At 43.6% G+C, this 24,508-nt stretch overlaps 1 protein-coding gene across 8 annotated transcripts in view; it reads right to left on the reverse strand.

Moving 5' to 3' along the window:
- PHKA2 (phosphorylase kinase regulatory subunit alpha 2) overlaps positions 1 to 20,409 on the reverse strand; it is a 75,470-nt gene extending 55,061 nt beyond the window's left edge. For 3 of the 8 annotated variants that reach the window (XR_005530997.1, XR_005530998.1, XM_039247383.1), the window contains exon 1: positions 19,722 to 20,335. Coding sequence is in view for 6 of the 8 variants with exons in the window: in XM_039247383.1 (XP_039103314.1) it covers positions 19,722 to 19,799 (78 nt within the window). In the remaining 2 variants the exon portion in view is untranslated. Of the gene's footprint in view, positions 1 to 19,721; positions 20,336 to 20,365 lie in introns of those variants that run through there. The other 5 variants (XM_039247381.1, XM_039247380.1, XM_039247377.1 and 2 more) reach the window with 3 other exon arrangements.
- Between the last annotated feature and the right edge of the window lie 4,099 nt (positions 20,410 to 24,508).

A 24,508-nucleotide genomic window follows, 5' to 3' on the forward strand; every position in this document is an offset into this window, starting at 1 on the left:
CGCTGACTTCCCAGAAAAGAATATTACCAGGGATGCAGAGGAATAGTACATAAAAATGAAAGGGTCAGCTCACCGTGAAGACTTAACAAGCTTAAATTTGTCGGTACCTAATAAGAGACAAAGGGATAGACACAGAGAGGCTAGAATACAGAGTCCAGAAAGAGATCCACACAAATATGACAAACTGATTTCTGACAAAAGTCTAAAGACAAATGGGGAAAGGACAGTCTTTTTATTTTTTTAAAGATTTTATTTTTAACTAATCTCTACACCCAACATGCATATCAAACTTACAACCCTGAGATCAAGAGTTGCATGATCTACTGACTGAGCCAGCCAGGCACTCCAAAGGGATAGCCTTTTTATTTTATTTTATTTTTAATATTTTTATTTATTTCTAGGGGGGAGAGAGAGAGAGAGACAGCATGAGCAGGGGAGGGTCAGAGAGAGAGGGAGATACAGACTCTGAAATAGGCTCCAGGCTCTGAGCTGGCAGTCAGCACAGAGCCCGACACGGGGCTCGAACCCACGAACCGCGAGATCATGACCTAAGCGAAAGTCGGACGCTTAACCGACTAAGCCACCCAGGCGCCCCAAGGGATAGCCTTTTTAATAAATGGTGTCAGAACACAGAAATACAAGGGGTAATAAGAGAATATTATGAACCATTATATGCCAACAAATTGGATAACCCAGAATAAATGAATAAATTCCTAGAAGCACACAACTTTCTAAAACTGAATCACACAAACAAATGGAAAGATATACCACACTCAGAGTGGAAGAATTGTTAAGTTAATTAAATTAATTGTTAAACTGTCCATACTACCCAAAGCAATCTATGGGTTCAATGCAAGCCCTATCAAAATACCTATAGCATTTTTCACAAAACTAGAAAAAAATCCTAAAATTTGTATAAAGCCACAAAAGACCCCAAATAGCCAAAGCGATCTTAAGAAAGATGAACAAAGCTGGAGGTATCACAACCCCAGCTTTCAAGATACACTACAAAGCTGTGGTAATGAAAACAGTATTGTACTGGCACAGAGGCTAACACATAGATCAACAGAACAAAACAGACTGCCCAGAAATAAACCCATGATTATATAGTCAATTAACCTCTAACAAAGGAGATCAGAATATACAATGGGGGAAAGACAGTCTCTTCAATACATGGCTCTGGGAAAACTGGATACCTATATGTAAAAGAATGGCAATAGGCCACTTTTTTACACCACATACACAACCTAGCTTGGAATGGATTAAGGACTTAAACATAAGACCTGAAGTCATAAAATTCATAAAAGAAAACATGAGCAGTAATTACTCGGATGCTGGCCTTAGCAACATATTTATGGATAGGTATCCTCAGGTAAGGGAAACAAAAGCAAAAATAAACTATTGAGACTACACCAAAATAAAAAGCTTCTGCATAGTGAAGGAAATCATCAACAAAACAAGACAATCTACCGAATGGGAGGAGATATTTGCAAATAATATATCTGATAAAGGGTTTATATCCAAAGTATAGCAAGAACTTATACAACTCATTAACAAAGCAAAAAAACAAATAATCTGATTTAAAAATGGGCAGAAGATCTGAAAAGACATTTTTTGAAAGGTGACATACAAATGGCCAATGGACACATGAAAAGATGCTCAACACCACTAATGACCAGGGAAATGCAAATCAAAACCGCAATGAGATCACCTTAAACCTGTCAGAATGACTAGAATAGAAAGGACAAGAAAGAGCAAGCGTTAGCAAGGATGTGGAGAAAAGGGAACACATGTGCACTGTCATTAGGAATGCAAAGTAGTGCAACCACTATGGAAAATAATACTAAGGTTCCTCAAAAAGATAAAAAAAAATACAAATGCCATGTCATCCAGTAATTCCACTACCCAAATAAAATGAAAACTTACTTAAAAAGGTACATACACTCCTATGTTTACTGCATCATTATTTACAAGAGCCAAGATAAGGAAGCAATCCAAGTTTACACTGATAAATGACTGGAAAAAAATGTGGTTTATATATACAATGGAATACTACCTGGCCATAAAAATAGAATAAGATTGTGCCATTTGTGACAACATGGATGGACCTAGAGGGTGTTATGTTAACGGGAGTAAAAAAGAGAAAGACAAACGCCATATGATTTCATTTATATGTGGAATCTAAAAAACAAAAACAAATAGAAACAGATTCATAAATACAAAGAACAAACTAGTGATTGCTGGGGGGTGGGGGAAGAGGATGAGGGAAATAGGTGAAGAGGATTAAGGGGGACAAACTTCTAGTTATAAAATAAATAAGTCACAGGGATGAAAAGCACAGCATAGGAAATACAATGATATTGTAAATAACTGTGTATGACATCGGTTGGCAACTATGCTTACTGTGGTGAGCATTTCATAATGCACAGTATTATCACATCACTATACTGTACCCGTGAAGCTAATATAATACCATATAGGTCAACTACACTTGAATTTAAAAAATACCCAAAGAAATATTACAATCACTCAAGGAGAAGAATGAAAATAAAAAGATGTGCTATTTTTAAAAATGTGAGTAAACAAAAACAATAAACCTTATGTGTCAAAATAGCAGTTAACATGGTTATGGAACAAAGCAAATACCAAAAATACTGAGCAAAATAAAAGATACATAATGGAAAAATCTTTTAAAAACAGTTTTGGAATGACCGGAAATCCATATGCAAGAAAATGAATCTCAATCTAAATCCTGCATCTCATACAAGAGTTAACTCAAGGGGCTGGTTAAGTCGGTTAAGAGTCCAACTCTTGATTATGGCTGAGGTCATAATCTCACAGTCATGAGATCGAGCATCATGTCAGGCTCCATGCTGAGCTTGGAGCTCGCCAGGGATTTTCCCTCCCTCTCTCTCTGCCTCTCCCCTGCTCGCTCGTGCTCTCTCTCTCTCACACACACACACACACACACACACACACACGCTCTCTCAAAATAAATAAAACATTTAAAAATTAACAAAATCACAGATATAAATGTTAAATGGAAACTTGTAAAACTTGTATAATTAAACAGAAGAAAAACCTTCATGACCTACAGTTAAGCAGAATTAGCCATGTTGTACTAAAAGCACGATCCATAGAAGAAAAATTGGTAAATTGGACTTTAGTATAATTAAAAACTTTTGCTCTGTGAAGGACACTGTTAAGAGACTAAAAAACAAACAAACAAACAAACAAGAGCTATGGACTAGGAGAAACTATATGCAAGTCACATACTCAATAAGAGAATTATATCTAGAATATATGAAGAACTCTCAAAACTCAACAGTAAGAAAACAAACAGCCTAATTTAAATACTGGTAAAAACAAACAAAAAAACTTGGACACGTCACCAAAGAGGATTGATGGATTACAAGTAAGCACATAAAATGCTCAACATCATTAGCTATTAAGTAAATGCAAATTAAACTACTATGAGATACCACTACATACCTATTAAGATGGTTAAAATTAAAAATACTGCCATTACTAAATGCTGGCAGCGATGCAGAATCACTGGAGTCTTATGTTGCTGGTGGGAATGCAAAGTGGTGCTGCTGCCATAGAAAACAGTTTGGAAATTTCTTTTTTAAAGTTCATTTATTTTGTGAGAGAGAGAGGAAAAGAGAGAGGGCATGAGCAGGGGAGGGGCAGAGAGAGAGAGAGAGAGAGAGAGAGAGAGAGAGAGAGAGAGAGAGAGAGAGAGAGGAGAGAATCTCAAGCAGGCTCAGCACTGCCAGCACAGAGCCCCATGTGGGGCTCGATCTCAGAAACCGTGCGATCATGACCTGAACAGAAACCAAGAGTCAGATGTTTAACTGACTGAGCCACTCAGGTGCCCCCAGTTTGGCAATTTCTAATAAACTTGAACACTTACCCTACAACCCAGCAATCCTGCTCCTGAATATTTACCTGAGAGAAATAGAGATCTCTAAAAGCATGTTTAAGGCAGCTCAATTCTTATCTACCAAAAACTGGAAACGCAAATATCCTTCAATAGGTGAATGGATAAACACACTGTGATATGTCCTTATAATGAAAACTACCCAGCAATGAAAAAGAACAAACTATCAACCAGGGTACCTGGGTGGCTCAGTCGGTTAAGCGTCCGACTTTAGCTCAGGTCATGATCTCATGGTTCGTGGTTTCGAGCCCCACGTTGGGCTTTGTGCTGACAGCTAGCTCAGAGCCTGGAGCCTGTTTCGGATTCTCCCTCTCTCTCTCTCTCTCAGAAATAAATAAAACATTTTAAAAATTTTAAAAGAACTAACGATACACAGCAACTTGGATGAATCTCACAGGCCTTATGCTAAGTGAAAGAAACCACTCCCAAAGGTAACCTGCCCCATGATTCCACTCATATGACATTCTTTTTTTTTTTTAATTTTTTTTAATGTTTTACTTAATTCTGAGAGAGAAAGAGAGAACATGAGCAGGGGAGGGTCAGAGAGAGAGGGAGGTACAGAATCTGAAACAGGCTCCAGGCTCTGAGCTAGCTGTCAGAGCCCGGCGCGGGGCTCGAACCCACGAACTGTGAGATCATGACCTGAGCCGAAGTCGGACGCTTAACCGACTGAGCCACCCAGGCGCCCCTCATATGACATTCTTGAAAAGACAAAAATATAGTAACGGAGAAGTGATCAGTGGTTTCCAGGGTTAGGGGTGGGGAGAGGGTGTGACAAAAGGGTAGCAGGAAGGAGATCTTTTGGGGTTGAAGGAACTGCTTTATATCTTGATTATGGTTATGGTTACATGACTCTACACGTTTTAAAATTTGTAGAATTGTACACTAAATATACAAAAGAGGAAATTTATTTTGATTTCTAGCATTTTTATTTTGTTATTTTTTAAAATATAACTTATTGTCAAATTGGCTAACATACAGTGTGTACAGTGTGTTCTTGGTTTTGGGGGTAGATTCCATGGTTCATCACTTCCATACAACACCCAGTGCTCATCCCAACAAGTGCCCTCCTCAGTGCCCATCACCCACTTCCCCCTCTCTCCCCCCCTCCTACCCTCAGTTTGTTCTCTAGATTTAAGAGTCTCTTATGGTTTGCCTCTCTCTCTCTCTCTGTTTGGAACTATTTTTTTCTCCTTCCCCCATGGTCTTAAGTTTCTCAAGCTCCACATATGAGTGAAAACATGTTATATCTTTCTCTGACTTATTTCACTTGGCACAATACCTTTCAGTTCCATCCATGTTGCTGCAAATGGCATGATTTCATTATTTCTCACTGCCAAGTAATATTCCATTGTATAGATAAGCCACACCTTTTTGATCCATTCATCAGTTGATGGACATTTAGGCTCTTCCCATAATTTGGCTATTGTTGAAAGTGCTGTTATGAACACTGGGGTACATGTGCCCCTATGCATCAGCACTCCCATATCCTTTGAATAAATTCCCAGTATTCTAGCACTTTTAAAAAAAGTTTTATTGGGACATAATTCATAATTCATATACCATATACTTTACCTATTTAAAGGGTACAATTCAAAGCTTTTTGCTATAGTCAGAGACTAACAGAAACATCACAGTTAATTTTAGAATATTTCCATCACTCCAAAATGAAACCCCATATCCATTATAAGTCATTTCCCATCTGCCCCTGACGTTCAACCTCCCAGGCCTTGGCAACCACTAATTTACTTTCTGTTCCTATAGATGTGCCTGTTCACATTTTGTATAAATGGACTCATACCACATGTGATCTTTTATGCCTGGCTTCGTTCAATTAGCATAGCGTGTTCATGGTCTTTCAATATTACAGATGTATCAGTACTACATCCCTTCTTATTGCAAATAATATTCTACTGTATACATATAGTATATTTTGTGTTCCCACTCATTAGTGGATAAACATTTTGGTTTCAGCGAGTGTAGGGGTGCAGTAGTAGAGGATGACCAAAGAAAACAGTATCCATGACTCCCTAAGGGTGGTGTGTATGCAGTTTAAAAAATACATATTCAACATTATAAGTATCTGCTAGAAAAATTAAAAAAAAAAAAACCTAAAGCATTCATACAAGCTCAAGAAAGAACACTTACACAATCTCCTTGGCTGGTTACAACACAAAGATGATTCTCAGAGCAAGCAGAAGACGGGGCATATTTTAACAGCAGAAGAGAACAGAGGTGTGGAAATGGTGACAGTTGCTGCCCTTATAGGGTGTGTAGGCAGAACAGGAGAGGAGGTAAGAGCTGCAAAGTAAATGCTGAGCCAGTACTGGGCCAGGAGAATGCTTATGGACACGGACAATTGGTCAAAACAAACTAGACAGAATTCAACAAGAATTTATGGGGCTCCTATGTTTAATAAATGTTTGCTGAACTAACTTTATTAGCCAACACTCCCACATATTTGATTTGAATCAGTTCCCTTTATACATACATTCCCACCCCAGGGGCCCCAAAACATCTTTAACAGAACTTCTTCTGTCTTTTCCAAATCACCTCCTCCTTCCCAAACCCAGCAGCTAACCTGTGACCCTGACATTATCCCATCCCAACACAGAGGTACAAAAAAATTTCAACCATACAACATTGACTACAAGTTTTAACAGTAACCTATAAACTTCGTGTGGGTGGATACCAAAAAACCCAATGCTGTGTTAATGGAAGTAAAATTCTGAGAAGGAGGGAAATGAGAGCCTCACTAAACTGGCAGTCTCAAAGACCACATCTAGCATAGTCACAGCCAAAAATCATGCTTTTGAAAAATTCTTAAATGTTTTTTATTTATTTGTAAGAGTGAGAGTGCGAGTAGGGAAGTGACAGAGAGAGAGAGGAACAGAAGATCTGAAGAGGGCTCTGCGCTGACACAAGCAATCCCGATGCGGGGCTCAAACTCATAAACTCAAAAACTAACCCTAACCCTTGACCAAACCCTAAGGTTCACCAGAACACTACACCAGGCTTGGCCCCGCACATGGGCCCTCATTTCAGCTTTCAAGGGAGATCAAGGGACTGGTGCCACTTCGGCCATGGAGACTGTCCAGGTCGCAAACCAAACCCTAGACAAGGCTCTGACCCGATAGGGAGAGGAGTCCTAAGTCTGAGAACATAGTGGACCTGAGGCCCAAAAGCGGTACAGGCTACTGCGGCATGGAAACTGAAATGTCAACACAACATTCGCAAAGCTCAGAAACAGCCCAACGAGAGGGGTCCTAAAGTCTGAATAAGCCCGGTACGCCCAAACACTAAGGCTGGCCCACACCGTCCTATGTGCTATCAACTCAGCCCTATTGGAGGCCAACAGCATCATTAGTGGGTCAGTTCCCTGAGCATTTCGAGCCTAGACCCTAACCCTAGCCCTAGGCCGCCACCACACCCTAACCCTAGCCCTCCCCCCCAGGCTCACCAAACTTACACCGGAGCCGGACCTGTGCGTGTCCCCTACTTGCGCCCACCCGGGAGATCGCGGTAGAGGTGCAGCTTCGGCCCTGACCGCACCCACGGAGGCCGCCGTAACCCTAGCCAAGGTTCTGGCCTCCGGGGAGCCGAGTCCTCGGTCGGAGAACTCCTCGGAAGTGGGGCCCAGGAGCGGGGCAGGCTTCCTCGGCATGGCACCTGAAACGTCCCCAGGATGTTCGCCAAGCCCAGAAACAGCGGCACGACTGCGGTCCGGGGGCCCCACTGTCGCTGGGCCCACCCAGGAGTCAGGCCCATCCAACCATATGCTAAGCCTGGCCGACACTGTACCATGTAACCTCAACTCAGGCCTCTTGTCTGCACCGCGGCACTGCCAGCGGATCAGTTCCTAGAGTGTCACGAGGTCTGGCCCTAACCCTAACCCTAGCCCTCCACCACACCCTAACCCTAGTCCTAACCCCCAGGCTCACTGGAACCCTACTCCTGAGCCGACCCCCCGAATGGGTCCTCATTTCAGCCCTTCCGGGTGATCACAGGACTGGTGCCACATCGTCTCTGGTGACTCCTCTGATGCAACGCAACCCTAACCCTAAGAAGGCTCTGGTGCCATGGGACGCCGAGTCCTTAGTCTGGGAACACGTTCGACTGGGGTCTAGAACCTGTGCAGGCTTCCTTGGCAAGGAATGTTGAACGTCACCGCGACATTCAGAAGCCCGGAAACAGCCACACGAGGAGGGTCCTGAGGCCCCACCTGAGCTCATGTTGACATTCTATCAAGTGAGCCATCCAGGCGCCCCCAAACACCATGTTTTAAAATGGATATTCAGTACTTAGAATGTCCTGAGAGTGTTATTAGGGCTATGAATTGGCTGAAAGCCAAATCTCATGGCAACGTGGGAAGACTCTGGGTATTTAGTGAAGACTTAAGGGAGAGCAAGTTAACATCTTCAAGGAGCTGAGAAGTTATCCTCTGAAAGAGGGATTCAATTTCCTCAGTTACTAAAACTCAAGTCAGATTTCAACTATATACAAGGACTTCCTAACATTTAGAATTTTCCAAAGAGAATGGACAAGATTGTAGGTAGTGCGGTCTCAGTCTGGCATTATCTGGGCAGAAGGAGCCAGAGCAGCACCACCCCTCGCCAAAGACACACACACAAGAGGTGTAGTGTATAATGTAGTGGTTAAGGGCATGAGCACTACTCTACGTAAGATTCAGCTGGGTTCAAATTTCTGTTCTGCCACTTACCTGCCATGTGATCTTAGGCAAATTACTTAACTTCTCTGGGCCTTGATTTCTCTTTCTATAAAAAAGAGGACTCAGACCAGATTGGAGAGCATGAGTCTCTCTGGGCCCTTGACTTCATCCCTACCCTGATGGAAACAGTTGCCTCTGCCTGTCCTGCACCTGTTCCCCCTTTCCTGGTAATGGCCTGTAATTTCCCCTACTGTGACTCCATGAGATTCTGGTGGCGCTGGCCCATCCCTGCCTGCCCCCTGACCCCAGCCCCAGCTTCAGGGAAGGACATGGCATCCCAGGCCTGGCCAATCTAGGCACAGCTCAGGAAGGAACACACAGCCCAAACTGGATCAAGTGAGCCAGCCTCAGTCAGGCCTTGTGCTAGAGCTGCTATAGGAAAAGCTTTCTTTTTTGCAGAGGCCACTGCTCTAAACCAATACAACCCAGGGCTGCCACGGGCCACTGCTGCCACCACATGGGACAAGCCTGCCAGAGAATAAAGCCCACTCCAAGTCAGAGAAGGCCAAGCAATGCAAAGAGACACACTTGATCATTTCAGGTCCTGAATCCAGCCACACCTGAATCCAGAACAACCCCCCAGACTTTTCAGTTATTTGAGCAATAGATTCTTTTTTGTGCTGAAAGGCAGTTTGAGGCGGGTTTCGGTCATTTACACCTGATAGAATCCTGACAAACACAATCACAATGTTTAAATGGCCAAAGTGAACTAGATACCATAAAAACATTTATTTGATGCTATTAAAGACATCCAAGGTTGAGGCAATCTTAAAGCAAAATACATATGCCCCACAGTACTTAACACTGTACAATTCAGTTTCTAGCTGGAGGCCACAGAGATGAATGTGGTCTACACACCAAAACTGGTGGGGTGTAAGTCATCTCCTCCCCTTCCTCTGTCCCACGAGAAGACTGGAAGAGCTCCTTACTGACCTTCCTGCCTCTAGTGCTGGCCCCTTCCAATCCATCCTCCACAAAGGAACGTCACAGAAAGAACTAGAATCTCAATCACTGCCCTGCTCAGGATTCTCCAATCCTACAAGAGAATCTGAGTCCACTAGATTGCCACATGAGGCACACCATGTGTGGGCTCTCCCTCGCACATCTGGCCTAACCACCCAACGCTCCCTCCTTCGCTCCTGCCCCCAAGCTGGAATTAGTTTCTTGCATGCACTCTGCTCTCACACTTCCCAGCCCCTGGGGCTGTAATACCCTCATGCCAAATGGCTCTACACACACTTGCTCCTCTGGGAGGCCTCCCTGCTCGCTCCCTTTTCCTATAGTCCACGAGACAGAGGTCAGAGGCTTCTAGCTAATGCCATCCTTAGTCCTTTTTCCTTTAGATTAAGAATGGCTAAGTACATGTCACTGCCTTGCTCAGTTCTGAGGGAGAAAAGTACAATTCAATTATGCAAATGAAATGCCTAGAAGAAACTAGGACAAATACTGAAAATACATGATTATTCACCATCACCCCCCCATTCCAACCCCATGTTGGAAAGCAATAAACAGAAAGTGAAAAATTCTGATATAAAAACTCCGCAAACTGGTTAAATTCATTTGTTGTGCTGAAATTTTATTCTAGCAACTACCATTTAAAATATGAAAGGGGATAGGGAAGGGCAATGCCTTGGTCTTGCAAGGTTTGTTAAAGTGGGAATTCCAATAGCCCTGGTCTTTTTTTAAAATTTTTTAAGGTTTTATTTATATCAGAGAGAGAGAGAGAGAGGGAGACAACAGACACTGAAGCAGCTCCAAGCTCTGAGCTAGCTGTCAGCACAGAGCCCGACGCAGGGCTCAAATCCACGAACTCTGAGATCATGACCGGAGCCGAAGTCGGACGCTTAACCACCTAAGCCACCCAGGCGCCCCCCCACCCCCCCCCCCCCCCCCCCCCCCCCCCCTACCGCCAATAGCTTTGGTCTTAAAATGATTACATGTGGGGGGCCTAACTAGCTCAGTCAAGTAGAGCGTGCAACTCTTAATCTCAGGTCATGAGTTCAAGCCCTACACTGGGCGTGGAACTTACTTAAAATAATAAATTAAAGACTAAAATGTTAAAAAATAAAAAGACTATATATCTAATTGGGACTATGGGCTGTGTAACTCTCTCAGTTTAAAAAGAGGTTTTGTATCATGTGATATGTAAACCTTGGGCATTCAGAGAATAATGCTGGAAACTTTAATATGCGGCAGCCTCATGCTTTTACCAAAGGAGATCACCGGTGTGCAACTTGCACTCTCAACCTATGTCTTTTTCTAAACTGCTGCTTATCAGATTGTCCCCTCTGGGTTTACAAATAACATAAAAGCTCTGAGGTGTCTTGGGGCTAGGCATTTGCACCATCTCCCAGGACTGAAGGATGGCTTCTGGGGAAATAAACTGGGTCAGGAGCCAAGAACCACAGGCACCCACTTCAATCCAATTTTGTTCCAGCTTCATTCCAGATCCCAATGCTCATCTCAAAACTTTCGAAACATACAGACACTGTCTAGGCCCCTTAGCTACAATCAAATGAACAAATGATTTTACCACCGTCTTGGGATATTTTATTTCTTTGCCTCCCTCACCGATTCCCACAGTAAGGTGGAGTATTACTGAGATGTTAGTCTAGACCCAGTTGTGAAAACTGACAGAGTACAAATGCAGTGGGGTTGCTGGGATCCTCTTGGCCAACACCTGAAGCCTGAGGTATCAGGGATTGCTGGGTGCCAGCCTAGCAATGTTTCCCCCCAACACAAGAGTTGTGGGCATCACTATTTATTTGCAGCTCTAAGCCTGACTTTTATTCCATTAGGTTCAGGTTCAGAGCACCGAGGTACCACACGTCACTCTGAATCTGGACTCCGTGGAGGATCTATTAGGAGCTAACTGATGGGCTTTGGGGGACAGGAGGTGGAGGTACACGAGACTCCTGGAGATTCTTTGCAAGCATTTTTCTCAGGAGACAATAAAACATTCAGCTTTCATCAATTCCCAAATGCTTCTGTAACTCATTTAAGAACCACTACCCTACATGTATGTTATAAACATTAATTATGGTCTCTCCACCCGGTGTGAGGCAGAAGTGGTAATTATTTCACTCTTTTACTAATAGAGTGAAATAAATATCACATCTGTGTCACAGTATTTGAAGAAAGAGCCTATGAAAGTTTCACTATTTTACCAGGCAAAAAGAAGGAGAATGCAACTTTAATTGGTGTTCACAGCAATCTGGTGTATCTAAAGTATTTCTCTCCATTCCTCTCATCAAGGGGCTGTCAGCTCAGCTCACCAGAAGGATGACCTTGAAAAAGGTCCTCTCAACTCTCCTGGCTCAAGTCTTTAACTGTAAAAGGAAACTAGTTGATCTAACTAGATGATCTTTTGGATTTCTGTAAAACTTGAAACAGTTCTAAATCTCACCCGTGCTTGGGTTATTACAGTCCTCTCTTTGTTACATGGAGGATTCAAGGACTTTTTTCACTCAATTACTCAAATGTTTTTATCTGGCACTAAAATATTTAAAAGCTGTGCTGCAAAGGGCACAGCAAAAGCCCTCCTCCTGGCACCCAAAAACAGTTGAAGCAAGAGGGGGCAAAAGGCAGAGCACTGACTTCTGTGAAGGAAAAGATGTCATCCATTCAGTGCTTTCTTTCTCCAATCAGCACACAGAGCAGACAACCATCTATCGCCCTAAAAGGGCTCGAGGATCCTAAGGGATCTGGGGACCACGCTCCTGAGAACCGCTATACTACTTCAAAGCAGGAGTGGGTATTTCCTGTCCATGTTTTAGAAATTCTTACAAGTATGTGTCCCTAAGTAAGGAAGAATATTATTTGGGGTACCTTTAAAGCTCTACATACACAGCAGCACACTATACTTATTCTTCTATCATTTGTTTTCACTAAACTTTAAATTTCTGAGGACCATCCAGTTTGATACATGGAAGTCTAGGCCTCTCATTTTAGGTGCTATATAGTGTGTGGATATTGTGTGGCTAGATCTCTATTTGTCCTTTCCCAAAGTGATGAACATTTAGATTGTTTCTAGTTTTTCCCTTTTACAAACAATGTCTCAACCAATGTCCTTGTACATGTCTCCTTGGGTAACGGGTAAGAGCACATCATTACTATATATAACTACATATGGACCTCCTGGGCCACGCGGTATGCATAGCTTCAGTTTCACCAGTATCTCCAAACTGCTTTCCAAGGTGACTCTATCGCTTAACAGTCTGTAACTTACATTCTAAGGCCCAGACCCCGAGCTCATCACTAACTGGATTTCCTCTTCTTCTTAGGCCTTCAGCTATACTACATTTCCCATCTTCCCCTGTAGTTAGATGTGACCATGTGTTTGAGCTCTAGCCAAAGGAGTGTGAGTAAAAGTAAAGTACACAGCTGCCATGCCTTGGCTGTCAAACTCTCCCATGAACAATCTTCTGTACTCTTTCCTGATCCCCCAGCTGGGAGTCGACATGCAGAGTGACCTTGGGAGCTGTGCATTGAAGATGGCAGAGACACTTCACTAGATGACACCCCTACTGACCTGCACCCACACCAGGCTTTTACATGAGTAAGAAATAAATTTCTGTGCTTATTCAATGACATTTTGGGCTTTGTTAGGTCTATCTTAACTAGTACCTCTTCCCCATCTGCACTCTCAGCTGATGAGCAGGTCTTATGTTTCACTGAGAAGGTAGAAACAATAAATGGGAACATGGTGTCCATGTACTCTGCCTTGCTTCTTGATTTGTTGAATAAACCATCTGTGCTCCTCTTTAAGGTCACCCCCACATGTTGTGCTACATTCCACGCCTCTCACTCACTGAAGGACTTTGCTCCAATGCTTTTCACTCTGCCTCTCCTCAGTCTTCCTTGGCAGTTGGGTCATCTTCTGGATCTATCTCTGTAAAGCTCCTATTTGAACATCACCTCTTCTCTGTCTATACTCATTCCTATAATCCCATCCAGCCTCATGACCTTTTAAACACCACATATATACCAATATAACTCCGGGATTTTTATCTCTACCTCAGACCCCTCCCTTACTTCTAGACTCATATTCAATTGCCTACTTTCCATTTCTACTTGGAAGCCTAATGGGCACCTCAAACTTAATAGAAACTCCTTATCTTCCTCCCCAAGTTTGTTCCTCCACAATCTTCCTCACCTCAGTAAACGGCAATTCCATCCTACCAGTTGCTCAAGCCAAAACCCTTAGAGTCATTCTTGACTTCTCTTTCTTCCACACACCTTACACCCAATCCACCAGTAAGTCCTGTTGCCTCTACAAAATTTCCCCCAAACACCACCACTCCCAGTGGTCTCCACTACAGCCACCCTTCTCTGGACCATCATGGTCCAGCTGCAGAAGCTTCTTAATTGGTCTCTCTGCTTTGCTCATACAGACGATATTCTACGCGGGTGATACAGGGAATCTTTTCAAACATTATTCAGACGTCACTCATCTGCTCAAAACCCCCTCATGGCTTCACTTCCCACTCAGAATAAAAGCCAAATTCCTTGGCCTTCAAAGATGAATAAACAAAACCTCTGAATGTTCCTCGGTCCTTGACTGTAAACCCATCCTGGACTAGGACATTTTTTGTTTCTTCAATTTAATAGTTACAGATCTAAAATTTAATTTTTCCTCAACACAGGTAACATTCATCTAGAAAACTGTCCATTTACATTTCCAAATTTACTGCCAAAAATTATCCATAGTATTTTTCCATTTTCTCCTAACACTGTTTATTTGTCCCTCCTCCCCAGCTCCCATCAACCCTGCCAAAAGTTTCCCTACTTGTTAGTCTTTTCTAAAATACAGTTTTTGGTTTTGTCGATCTTTATTGTTTTATCTTACATTAATTGTTGCTCCTATATGATTTCCTTTCTTCTATTTTCTTGGGTGCACGGTTATCTTTTTCTCAATCTTGAGTTCATTAATTTTCAAACCTTTCTTCTTCTTTTTTTGAATAATGACAGGTGCCATACTATTTATTTATTTGAGAGAGAGAGTGTGCATGTGCAAGTTGGGGAGAGGAGCAGAGGGAGCGAGAGAGAGAATCCCAAGTGGACTCCGTGCTCAGCATGGAGTCATACATAGCGCTTGATCCCATGACCTTGGGATCATGACCTGAGCCGAAATCAAGAGTCGGATGTTCAGCCGACTGAGCCACCCAGGCACCCCTTTTTCTTCTTTTCTAGTATTTACTTCAGAATATAAATTTCTTTTCAAATTCCACTTTAGCTGTATCTCACAAATTTGTATCTGGAATGCTTCTGTTGTCATTCAGTTCTAGATATTTCATAATTTCCATTCTAATTTTTTCTTAGCAAGACACACACACACACACACATCCATGACACATATATATGCATAATCTATTTAGATAAATTTAGAAGTGGGCTTAGTAAGATTCCAAACGTATTTGGAGGAGCTTCAGGAGTTGTTTAGTTATTGTTCTCTAACTTCCTTGCATTTTGACTAAAACTCTGGTGTGCATCAAGTTGATCAGTATTGCTAAGACTTTCTTTATACCCAGGGTGCCTGGGCAGCTCAGTTATGCATCTGATTCTGGATTTCAGCTCAGGTCCTGATCTGAGTTTGTGAGACTGAGCCCCGCATCAGGTTTTGTGCTGACAGGGAGAAGTCTGCTTAGAATTCTCTGCCCCTCCCTGTGCATGCACACTTGTGCTCTCTCCAAATAAACATTAATAAAAAGACTTTATACCCTAATTTATCATCAATTTTTGAAAAGCTTTGCAAGGTTAAAACAAATATGTTTTTATTGGTAGGGTGCAGAGTTCTATGCCTGCACATGTGGCCGAATTTGTTTCTTACGGTGCTCAAATTTTCTATGTCCTCATTATCCCTCTGCTTGGTCTATTAGTATCTTAGAGAGGGGAGTTTAAAAGCTCTTAGTAAGATTATGGATTTGTTAACTTCTACAATTAGGTCAAGTTTTGTTTTATACATTTTGCAGCTATTTGGTTAGTATTCTGCTAAATTAAAATTGCCTTATTTTATTGGTGAATTATCCTTTTATCATTTAGTAATAATATTCTTCATCCCTAATAATGAAAGTTTTTAAAATTTCAAACTCTACTGCTTGATATTAGCAGAATCACATCAACTTCTTCTTGGTTAGCATTTGCCTCTCTATCTTGTCCAATTAAACTACTTTCAACCTTTCAGTATCCTGTTTTAGGCTGTGTCTCTTATAAGTTACATATATATTAATTTTTTTTAGTATTTTCTATTACCTAGCTAATTTAAACATTTACATTTACTGTTGGTTACTAATACAGGTGGACCGACTTGCATCTCCTTATTTGTCCTTTATGTTAATATATTTTTTTAACTTCCCTCTCTCCTTAAGCACTCTTTTCCTTCCTTCTCTTGGAGTGATTAAATTTTCTTTATTCTTCCATTGTTTTAAAAGTTATATATGCCGGGGGTGCCTAGGTGGCTCTGTTGGCTAAGCGACTGACTCTTGGTTTTGGCTCAGGTCGTGATCTCATGGTTTGTGAATTCGAGCCCCACATCAGACTCTATGCTGACAGCATGGAGCCTGCTTGGGATTCAATCTCTCTCTGCCCCTCCCTCCCCTGCTCTTGCTCTCTCTCAAAATAAAAAATAAATTTTAAAAAGTTATATATTCCTGAGGAGGGGAAGGGTGAAAAAGGTGATGGGGATTAGGGAGGGCACGGGGTGATGTATAGAAATGTCAAATTACTGCATTATACACCTGATATTAATACAATACTGTAAAAAAAGTTATGCTTACAAAAATTTTTTAAGTTATATATTCCCTTCATGTTTAAGCATTACATATAAACTCTTGATTTAAATATATAATACCTCTCTCTGTAACATGATAAAGGCCTAAGAATGCTTTAACCTACTTCCCATTGCTCTGTTGTTATTTCATAGAATTTATTTATTTATTCTAAGTGTTTTATTTCTAGGAGAGAGAGAGAGAGAGAGAGAGAGACAGCGTGAGCAGGGGAGGGTCAGAGAGAGAGGGAGTCACAGACTGAAACAGGCTCCAGGCTCTGAGCTGGCAGTCAGCACAGAGCCCGACGCGGGGCTCGAACCCACGAACCGCGAGATCATGACCCGAGCGAAAGTCGGACGCTCAACCAACTACCCACCCGGGCGCCCCTGTACTTAACATTTTTATGAGCCTTCAAACAGAACTTATATTCCAGAGATGTACATTTAGTATTTCTTATCTGGACCAAAATAAATCTTAAGAATTTCTTTTTTTTAAGTCACTAATTACTTGAAGATACTTCCTAGAGTGTATTATTTATACTCTCTGTACATATGAAATCATATCTGCAAAAGGACCCTTTTATAAACATAGATCTTCTTTTGCCTTAAAAATTTAAGTAATATTTGTAGCAAATGTATTTGGCAAATGACTAATGAAAAAAGTTGTTCTCCTTCACAGATACAGGAAAAGGAATTAGCTAACACACTACTGTCTCTAACAGAAGAATGTGGTTTAACATATTTCACACTAAATGATTTCTAACAAGTGAAATCAATTTAGAAAGCAAATCAGAAGGAGAATTCAGACCTTGAATAAGCTGACAATGAAAAAACACCTCATAACATTTCCATATATCTACAGGAGATGGGGAGATACAGCATAAATTTAGAAACCACTAGTCCAGTTCATTCATTTTTTTTTTTATCATGGTAACAGACACATAAAATTGCCCATTCATTTTTAGAGTGCTTAGGTGACCTACGATCACTCAGGAAGATGATGAGGCTCTTAATGGGTTAAGGATCTACAACTGTGAAGACTAGCTGCTGGGCAGGGCGGGCTGGGTGGGGTGAGGGGTGGTAAGGAGCCTGATGCTGCAAACAGACCCCTGGGATTTCCCAGCAGCCCTGTACTTGGGAGGATTCTGCTCAGCCACGGGAGTAAAGACAGCAAACATGAGAGCTTCTCACCAACTACCCCCCAAATAAATACAACTAAAGGCTAAGATAACTTTCTTTTAATCATTAAAATGTTGGAGAGGAAAGTCCAACACTGCAAATTTGCTTTAATAAGGCAGTTCTTTTGCTCCAGAGAGAAGGCAAGCCTGGATCAATAGCTGGGTCAGGGCCCACAGGAATTATTTTATCAGCAAGAATTTAATGGTATCTTCCATGAGCCTGAAACAGTGCTTAACCCAAATGGTACAAAACGGATGAAGGCCTCTGTGCTTAAAAGATCTCACTGCATCAATGGGGAGACATGATTACGTTCACAGACTAGAAAGCAAGTAGTAGCTGTATCAGGGCCTTCAAAAAAAGGGAATATCACTGGCCAGGGTGGTGAGGTGAGGACGTGTGGCCTAGGTATGTGTGGCCTATGTCAGTCATAATACCACCAACAGCACTATTACTGTTTGCCTACTGGGTACCTGGCAACATACGGAACACAAATTTTCTTCACAACACCCCGATGAAGGTACATGTTACTGTCCCCATTTACAGATGCGGGCTTGGACTTAAAAGACATTGAGTCAAAGCTAACACATGTCATTCAAGGCAGGGCCGGGGGGACAAACACGGGTGTGCCACAAGAACCAGGCTTCATCAGTTCTCCTTATAGCCCCTTCCATCACAGTAATGAAGGGGAAAACCTTTCAATTTTGAAATTTCAAAACAATCTGTAGATGTAATTGTAATATAATCCAAACAGGAAGGCAAAAAAATAACCACCATTTACCTGCCTATTCCTTCTTCAATTCTCAACCTGAACGTCATGTCTTCTAGGACTCCACCCATGCTCCCCAAACTGGGCTAAGCTCCCCCAAATAAGGACCACAGTCCGTGTGCAATTTCAAAAGCCAATAAGCTCTGAAAATTTCAAGTGCTTTCATAAGTTTGCAGCAAGCTTGGTGGCCAAAAGTGACCTGAACTGATGTGAAACTATTTAAGGCTTTACTTTTCCTGCTCAATGTGAATATTCACTTTCCGATGTGAGAAAAATGGGTTTGATTAAAGAATGCTGCCCGTTGCAGTTATTAAGGAATATCTATGTATATTACCTTTCTAAAATCCAAACATTTCCGACTTCCAAACATCTGGCCCCAAGGATCTCGGACAAAGGCATCTGGACCTATACCTTATGCACAGATCTCATCATACTACAAGGATATATTCTTCTTGGTAGGGCCAGCACTTGACAGAGCGCCTGGCATATAACAGGTACACAATAAATATTTCCTGAATGAAGAAACAGGACTGAGAAACTGGCTAAGAAGGGAAAATGGTCAGGGGCTTGGGAATGATTACAGCTCCCAACTTGTAGGCTGAGCCTCTATCCCTGGAATGCCACTTCCTTTTCAGACAGAGAGGTCCTATAAATAGTTGCTGCTGATTGAGGGCAAGGGACATCGCTGCTGTCTTCACTAGGAATAAAAATAGTCCAGTGGTCTTACATGATGGGCCCACATATAACTTTAGTCCAGTAATAGAGAAGAGCAGGCATATTCATACATCAGACCACATGGGCAGCCTCACAAGTCCCCTTAAACCTGGGAGCAGACGACCTGCGTTTGGCTCAGACGGTAACCTTTTTGGTCTGTGGTTTTCTCACCTGTGAACTATCAACCAGAGTAACCCCTACGGCCCTCCCAGCTGCGTCTCTAACAAAGCAACTCAGGGAGCAGCAGCCTCAGGGGGTTCTTGGCTCCTGACTATCACCCTGGCAGTCCCGAGTTCCCCGTCCTCATTCAGTGTGTTGTGTGCAGCCTATACACGCCTCCTCTCGCGCCCCACCCCCAAAAGGACAGTCAATACAAAAAGGCCCATTTTTGTGTTCAAGGCACCCGGGGGGCTCTGTCTTCCATCCCAAACAGTGGCCAAAGAATCTGTGAAGAGTGGCCGCACAGCACGTCGGTCCCCTGAAGGTGGATGGGGTGGAATGGGAGTGAGGGTAATCACGGGCCAGCAGAGCAAAACCTCTTAAGTGCAAAGACTCAGGACCCAGGAGGGGAGTGGGTAGGAGAATACGTGCCAGGAGAGGGCAGCTTGAGGTGGTCCTTGCTTACCTGGTAGCACAGGATGGTTTGCTGTACCAGCCGCGCGTACCCATCCAAGCGGACCCCGGAATTGCTCCTGCTTCTCATCTCCGCGGGCTGCCGGCGCCGCCGACGGGTTGTGCGGTGGTGGAACGCCCGGACTGCGGCCGCCAAGCGGGCCTGGTTCCCACGCACTCACGGCCCCGTTCAGTTCTCGGAATGGAGCCTGGCGGTGGGAGGTCGAGACTTTTTAAAATGAAAGAACCAAAGTATCACTGGAAAGCAAGCCAACCAGACTTTCGCTCTTCTGGAAGGCGCGGGGGCGGTGATGGGGGCTGGCGTTAGAGCGGCCCCGCCTTGACCAGGCCCGCTGCACGCCCGCCGCCCGCAGGTCCCGAGCTGCCACACGGGAAACGCGAGGAAGCGGGTTCAGGACGCGAGACGACGACGACCCGTCGAGCCTTTTCTGTCTCCCAGCGGTCTTGAAGAGGCCCCGGGGCGGGTCGCCAACCCTATCCAACCCGCCTGCCGCAGCACCCTCGCCGCCCCGCCCCCGCCGCGGAACGCCACCTTCCGAGTCGCGGCTCGAGGGGGGAAGAAAACGGGATGGACCACGGGAGCAGCGGAGAACCTGGCTCCGGGCGGGAACTAGTTTGCCTCCTCAAACCCCTTACCTCCCCGCCCGCCGCCAACCCCCGAGGAAATTGGAGACACAGGCCCTTCCGCCGCTACCACCTGGAAGCCCTGGGCCCGCCCCACGCCCCACCCCCCTGGGCCCGCCTCCAGCTCCGCCCCCGCCGCGGAGCCGAAAGCGCGTAGCTGGGTTGGAGTCGCAAGGTCTGCGCGGACCGCTTTGCGGGGGGCCCAGAACGCCCCTACGACCACCACGTGTGGCCCCGCCCCGCCCTGAGAAGAGCTCGCAAGCAAGGCGGTGAGCCCGCCCTCCAGCCCCGCCCCGCAGCGGAGCGGAACCTTCCGAGTCCCGGAAAGAGACCTGCGCAGGGGAGGAGCAGCCCACCTCACAGGAGGCGGGAGAAGTAGGCCCGCCCACCGCGGCCGCCCGAGCGCCGGGCCGCCGGCCAGGATCCTAGCTATGGACTTGGCCGCGTCCCCGCCGCCCTGCAGAAGCCGAGTAGTGGGGCCCCTCTAGTTCCCAGCGAAGGAAAAGGGGGAGGTCGGGCAGGGTTCCCCAGCTGCAACCCCCCCTCCGGCTTCTGTAGCGCCGCTCCTGGTCACTGATCTCAAAGTGAGGCCTGCAGTCCACCTCCTATAGGCCTGCAACTTGAAATTGGCGTTACGGTTTTTCGTAGCGGCTAATAACCTACACTTGACCCAGGCTTTGACCCAGTGTTCATTTTCCAACAGCATCTAGTCCACGGGACAGCTCGGCTAATGTAATTTTCACAAGTCCTCTACTAGTCTCCACGCCTGTACTATATGCTTGACCTAGTAGGCCATTCCTCCTCCTCCTTCTCTTCCTATAAGCCCTCCCCATTCTCTGAATTTCCATAACAATTTCTTTGTAAGAACTTAGGTCTCGGAGTTAGTTTAACTTAAATTCAAATTCCCCTTCTGCCATTTACAAGTGTGAGCTTCAGCGTGCCACTGTAGCTGTTTGAAATTCAACATTCTCATCTGTAAAATGGGGATAATAGCACCCACCTCCTAGGGTGGCTAACATCAAGAGGATGAATACAACGCATTTAGCACCATGCCTGGCTCATAGAAAAGTATTTCATAAGTCATGGTTGTTTCCATCCATCATTGGACAATGTGCTGCCTCCTATGTTAGTTTGTTTTCAGATGAGGCATGCTTTTCTACCTGGACTATAAATTACTCATTCAAACAGTCTTTGATAGCTCCTGCCTGTGCTCGCTTCGGCAGCACATACACTAAAATTGATAGCTCCTGCCATGGCCGGTGAGCATACAGTTGTGGCTCAGTGTTGAATGAATGAAAGAAAATCAGTCCTACTAATTGGGTCCCCTTTACTGAGTTCACTTTAGAAATTCCATACCACAAATCTCTCTCACTCAACTAAAGCACCAAAATCCTCATCATCTCACATACTTTTTTCTTCCGATTGGCTCTTAAATTATGCAGCAATCCATGTGATGTGCCTCCAGGCAGAATTTGCTATGGTGTAGGGGTGAAATGAGACATTATGTTGTCACCATTCAATCTCTTTTGGAATCGGAATATGTACTCTGACTAGAACTCATGTATTTTGAATCAAAAAGCTGGGATCATTGCTTCATTTCTGTTTTTGTTCATACTGAATGCTTCTTCAAGAGTCCATTTTGCAGCCATGGGCAGGGAGGTGGGGGGGAATAACTGATAACCTTTGCTCCCTATCTGGCATTTCCATTCAGTGTGGGAACATTTTCAGTCCATTTCATTCTTAGTAAATTCTTCTATTCATGCATATACCCCCTTTTGGTATATGGCTAGTCTATATTCCTAAGCTATGGTCTAGACTTTAATGAATATTATCATATTAGATCTATTTTTCAGTAAGCTTGAAATCTCAGGATAAAACCAAGAAGGAAGGCTACTACTTTTTACCTTTTAAATTTCTATGCAAATTTTGGACCGTAAGCTGTGCTATATAAAAATCAGGCTCATACCTTAGTATCCTATGTCCCTAAGACACAAAACCTCCCTATCTTGGTTTCCATATCCACAGAGCTTTTCTCTGGCTGTGATCCAATAGAAACCTGTCTCCAAGTCATTTCCAAAATATTTGTCAAGAATCAGATCTGGAATGTGATGGGCTATGTTGTTGTTTCTGAAGCCGAATCATGATCTTAGTAAACATGAAAGCCCAAAACTGGATTCTGGGGTAGTACCACCTTTGACTTCTCTGACCCCATCCAGAGAGTCTGCCCCAGTGTCCTGCCGTGGGGGCTTAGGCCAAGGAAGTTCTCAAAGAGCCACAGGTTAGCATCCAAGGGAGAAATGACCCAACACTTCTTCTTGAAGGCTCAAGTTTTCAAGTATAAAGAAAAGCACTCCATCTTTGACACAGAGAGGGTCCCTTCTGAATCAATTTGCTGAAAATAGCCAATTTGCCAAATTTCATTAATTTTTTTGACAATTAAATTTTTGTTCACTGGAGGCCATTGTCATTGCAATATTTTAAAGAATGTACAATGTGTCTCTGTTCCAGATCCCTAGAGCTAGTATGAGACTAAGAGGTAAAGAGGACTGTAAGACCAGGGACTGTAAGATTTCTTCTCAGTGATGAATATATATATATATAGTTAGGAGAATATATTCTGAAAGAAGGTATTCAATTTTTGTCTGCCCCAACTTTTGAATGCTGTACCTCCAGAAAAGGAAAAAGTATCTACTGACAAGAATTCTGCCCATTCAAGATTATGTTTTTATATCCACCCAGTCTTTCCTTTTTCCTCTCCTTCAGACTCCAACTGCATCAGTGAGGAGCTGAGGCAGAGACATATTGAACAGTCCTTAAAATGCTGTCATGGAGAAAAAAAATGGAAACACACGAGTCCATTCTGTGAATTGTTCATTCAGTAAAGTAGACTTTTGTCAAAATGGTCTTCAAACTAACCTGCTTTCTAGGTAACCTCATTACATACAACCTAGTATCCCAAATGAAGCCATTTCACCATTTTTGCTAAGAAAAGTCACGATGCTGCTCCCTGAAGTGAAGAGTTACTTTGTGGGATTAACGACTGCAGTGTGTTTTGGGAAAAAAACTTCTCAAACGTTCTGAGGAAATTCTTCAAATTCTGGTCAATGCTACGACACTCCTCGCCTCCTCATACTGGCACTTCTCTCTCCTTCATTGGAATCTCAGACTGGGACATCCATCTTCAACGGAAGATGCTTCTCAGGAACATTCTCTCTGCCCTGCCCCTTATTCGTGTGAAGTAAAAAAGGAGGCAAGAGAAATTGGCTTAAGGCCCAGAGCCCATACACAAACACAACAGAAAAAATGAGGGGGTGATGGACAGGATCTAAGGGACATCGGAATTGTGCATTCTTTGGTGTACGCTTTGATTACACCGCATGCAGGAGATTTGGTTTCTGAGCTCTCACACCCAGATCTGGAGGTCACTGCCTTCCTCACCAACGTAATCCTCAACATCTGTGAGGCAACTGAGCGTCCTAGGAGAGACTGCTCAAGAGCTCTTGTGTAAGTGCGGCCAGCTCCCTCCATCTGTGGCCCTCACGTGCGTATCAGCTCCCCAGGAGTCCCTATTCCTGTCACCACCCTCCCGAAATCCTTCTGTTTAATGATGAGGAAGCAGACACACGGAAGGGATCCAAATCCGGGACTGGACACATTTGTTAAAGAGAGAACTCTTGAAAGAGATTAAGGGGAAGGGGAAGAGGAAAAGGTGACCTCAGAAGCTGCTCTTGTAAGGAAGAACCCTGTTCTAATCCCAGGGTGATGGTGTGTCTGCTGTTTGCCAGAAGACGTCAATGTCACGTTCATCTTAATCAGGCCACTTGAACGCCACACCGCCAAGGAAAGAGAGTGCAAACGCCTTCTCTTTGTGAAAGCTTTCAAACGCAAAGGACTTAACTACAAATTTATTTTGGCGATTTTAACAGTGTTGTCAATTTTAACATAAATACAGGACAATTAAATAAATCAGAGAAGAAATATTGCAAAGGCAAATCAGCACTCACAGAAGTGTATTACATTATTACTGTGGTTAATCTGGGATACAACATTCACTTGAAATATATGCAAGGGAACCTTAGTGAAAGGCCTAACTAAATAGTTTTGCAATGTTCCTAATAAGGACATCCTTGAGACACTGGTCAAGCAGCTGTAGGT

This window comes from Hyaena hyaena, unplaced genomic scaffold, assembly GCF_003009895.1.
Source record: "Hyaena hyaena isolate Hyena2069 unplaced genomic scaffold, ASM300989v1 scaffold_295, whole genome shotgun sequence".
NCBI classification, from domain to species: domain Eukaryota; kingdom Metazoa; phylum Chordata; class Mammalia; order Carnivora; family Hyaenidae; genus Hyaena; species Hyaena hyaena.